Source organism: Sinocyclocheilus anshuiensis, unplaced genomic scaffold (genome assembly GCF_001515605.1).
Source record: "Sinocyclocheilus anshuiensis isolate Anshui unplaced genomic scaffold, SAMN03320099.WGS_v1.1 scaffold1517, whole genome shotgun sequence".
Lineage (NCBI taxonomy): Eukaryota > Metazoa > Chordata > Actinopteri > Cypriniformes > Cyprinidae > Sinocyclocheilus > Sinocyclocheilus anshuiensis.
Window position 1 is genome coordinate 359,532 of NW_015540950.1, and position 1,195 is coordinate 360,726.

The 1,195-nt window shown below is 36.1% G+C and overlaps 1 protein-coding gene across 2 annotated transcripts in view; it reads right to left on the bottom strand.

The window, feature by feature from the left end:
- LOC107689927 (eukaryotic translation initiation factor 3 subunit C-like) overlaps nt 1-1,195 on the bottom strand; it is a 33,261-nt gene that overhangs the window by 19,259 nt on the left and 12,807 nt on the right. For both annotated transcript variants that reach the window (XM_016488111.1, XM_016488110.1), the window contains exons 10-11: nt 652-793; nt 454-579 (exon numbers count right to left, since the gene is read on the bottom strand). In XM_016488111.1, coding sequence (XP_016343597.1) covers nt 454-579; nt 652-793 — 268 coding nt within the window. The remainder of the gene's footprint in view (nt 1-453; nt 580-651; nt 794-1,195) is intronic.

Below are 1,195 nucleotides of genomic sequence, written 5' to 3' on the forward strand. Positions count from 1 at the left end.
GCAATTTACGAAATTATATTTGATTTATAATTTAGAGTTAATTTAGACGTAATGCATGTTTTTTTATAGACATGCGCAGTGTTTTTAATGCGCAGCATTATTTTGCTCATTGCGCCCTCCTGTGGCCTCAGGACACAAGCCAAAAGTTTCCTTAAGACCCGTTTAATCTGCATATAAAAGATTAGAAATGAGATTTGTTTAATTTTTATTTTGTGTTTGACTGTTAAAACAAAAAAATATGTTTGTCTCAATAAATTGGGTCAATTTAAAAATACAGTGGTTAAATTTAAACATTTTTTCTATTGCTCTGTTTTAAAAAAGGTTATAAAAAATGTCAATAATTATCGATACTGAACGATATGAAACATTATATCGTTGATAAATTTTTTAGCTATATCGCCCAGCCCTACTTGTAACTGGTCCGAAGCAAGCACAAACCCTGCTGACTCTCACCTGGTCAGAGATGGCCAGGTTCTCGCTGTCCTCGGCGATGTTTTCTCCGATGAAGATGTTGTTGTTGTTAAACAGGATGTCCAGCAGCTCGTCGATGCATTCCAGACACTTCTTCCACATCTCCGGCTGAAACGAGAACAACAGAGCTAAAGCATCGGGGGACTGCGACAGCAGCGGCACGTCTCGGGAGATCCTCACCTTCATGAAGGCGGCCAGGTTGGGGTTGTAGTCGTACAGGGAGGAGACGATGTTGAACTTGATCTTGACGAGGATGCCTTCGCCCAGGTTATTCTCGTTAGAGATGCCAGCCAGAGCGTGAAAGAGCTCGATCTGAGCAGCTCTGAACCACAAGCAAACAAATACATTTCTGTTGGGTTTGTGTCTGTTTACCTCAAACTAACAAGTTACTTGAAATAAAATCTTATCCGAAACAAACTACAAAGAACCTTATTTTCAGTTGCAAAGGCAGTATTTGTAATGTTCATTTTGTTGAAGTACTAAAACAACTAAAACTGAAATAAAAATGAGTAAAAACTAGACAAAAAAAAAGACAAAAACAACTAAATTAAAACAATACAATAAAAACTAAAGCAGCATATTAAAAATAATAAAATGGTTTGTATTTGCCATGTGACAATTATATACTGACTAGCCACAGCACTATTTAAAAGTTTGAGTATATATATATATATATATATATATATATACACACACACACACACACACACACACACACATAAAT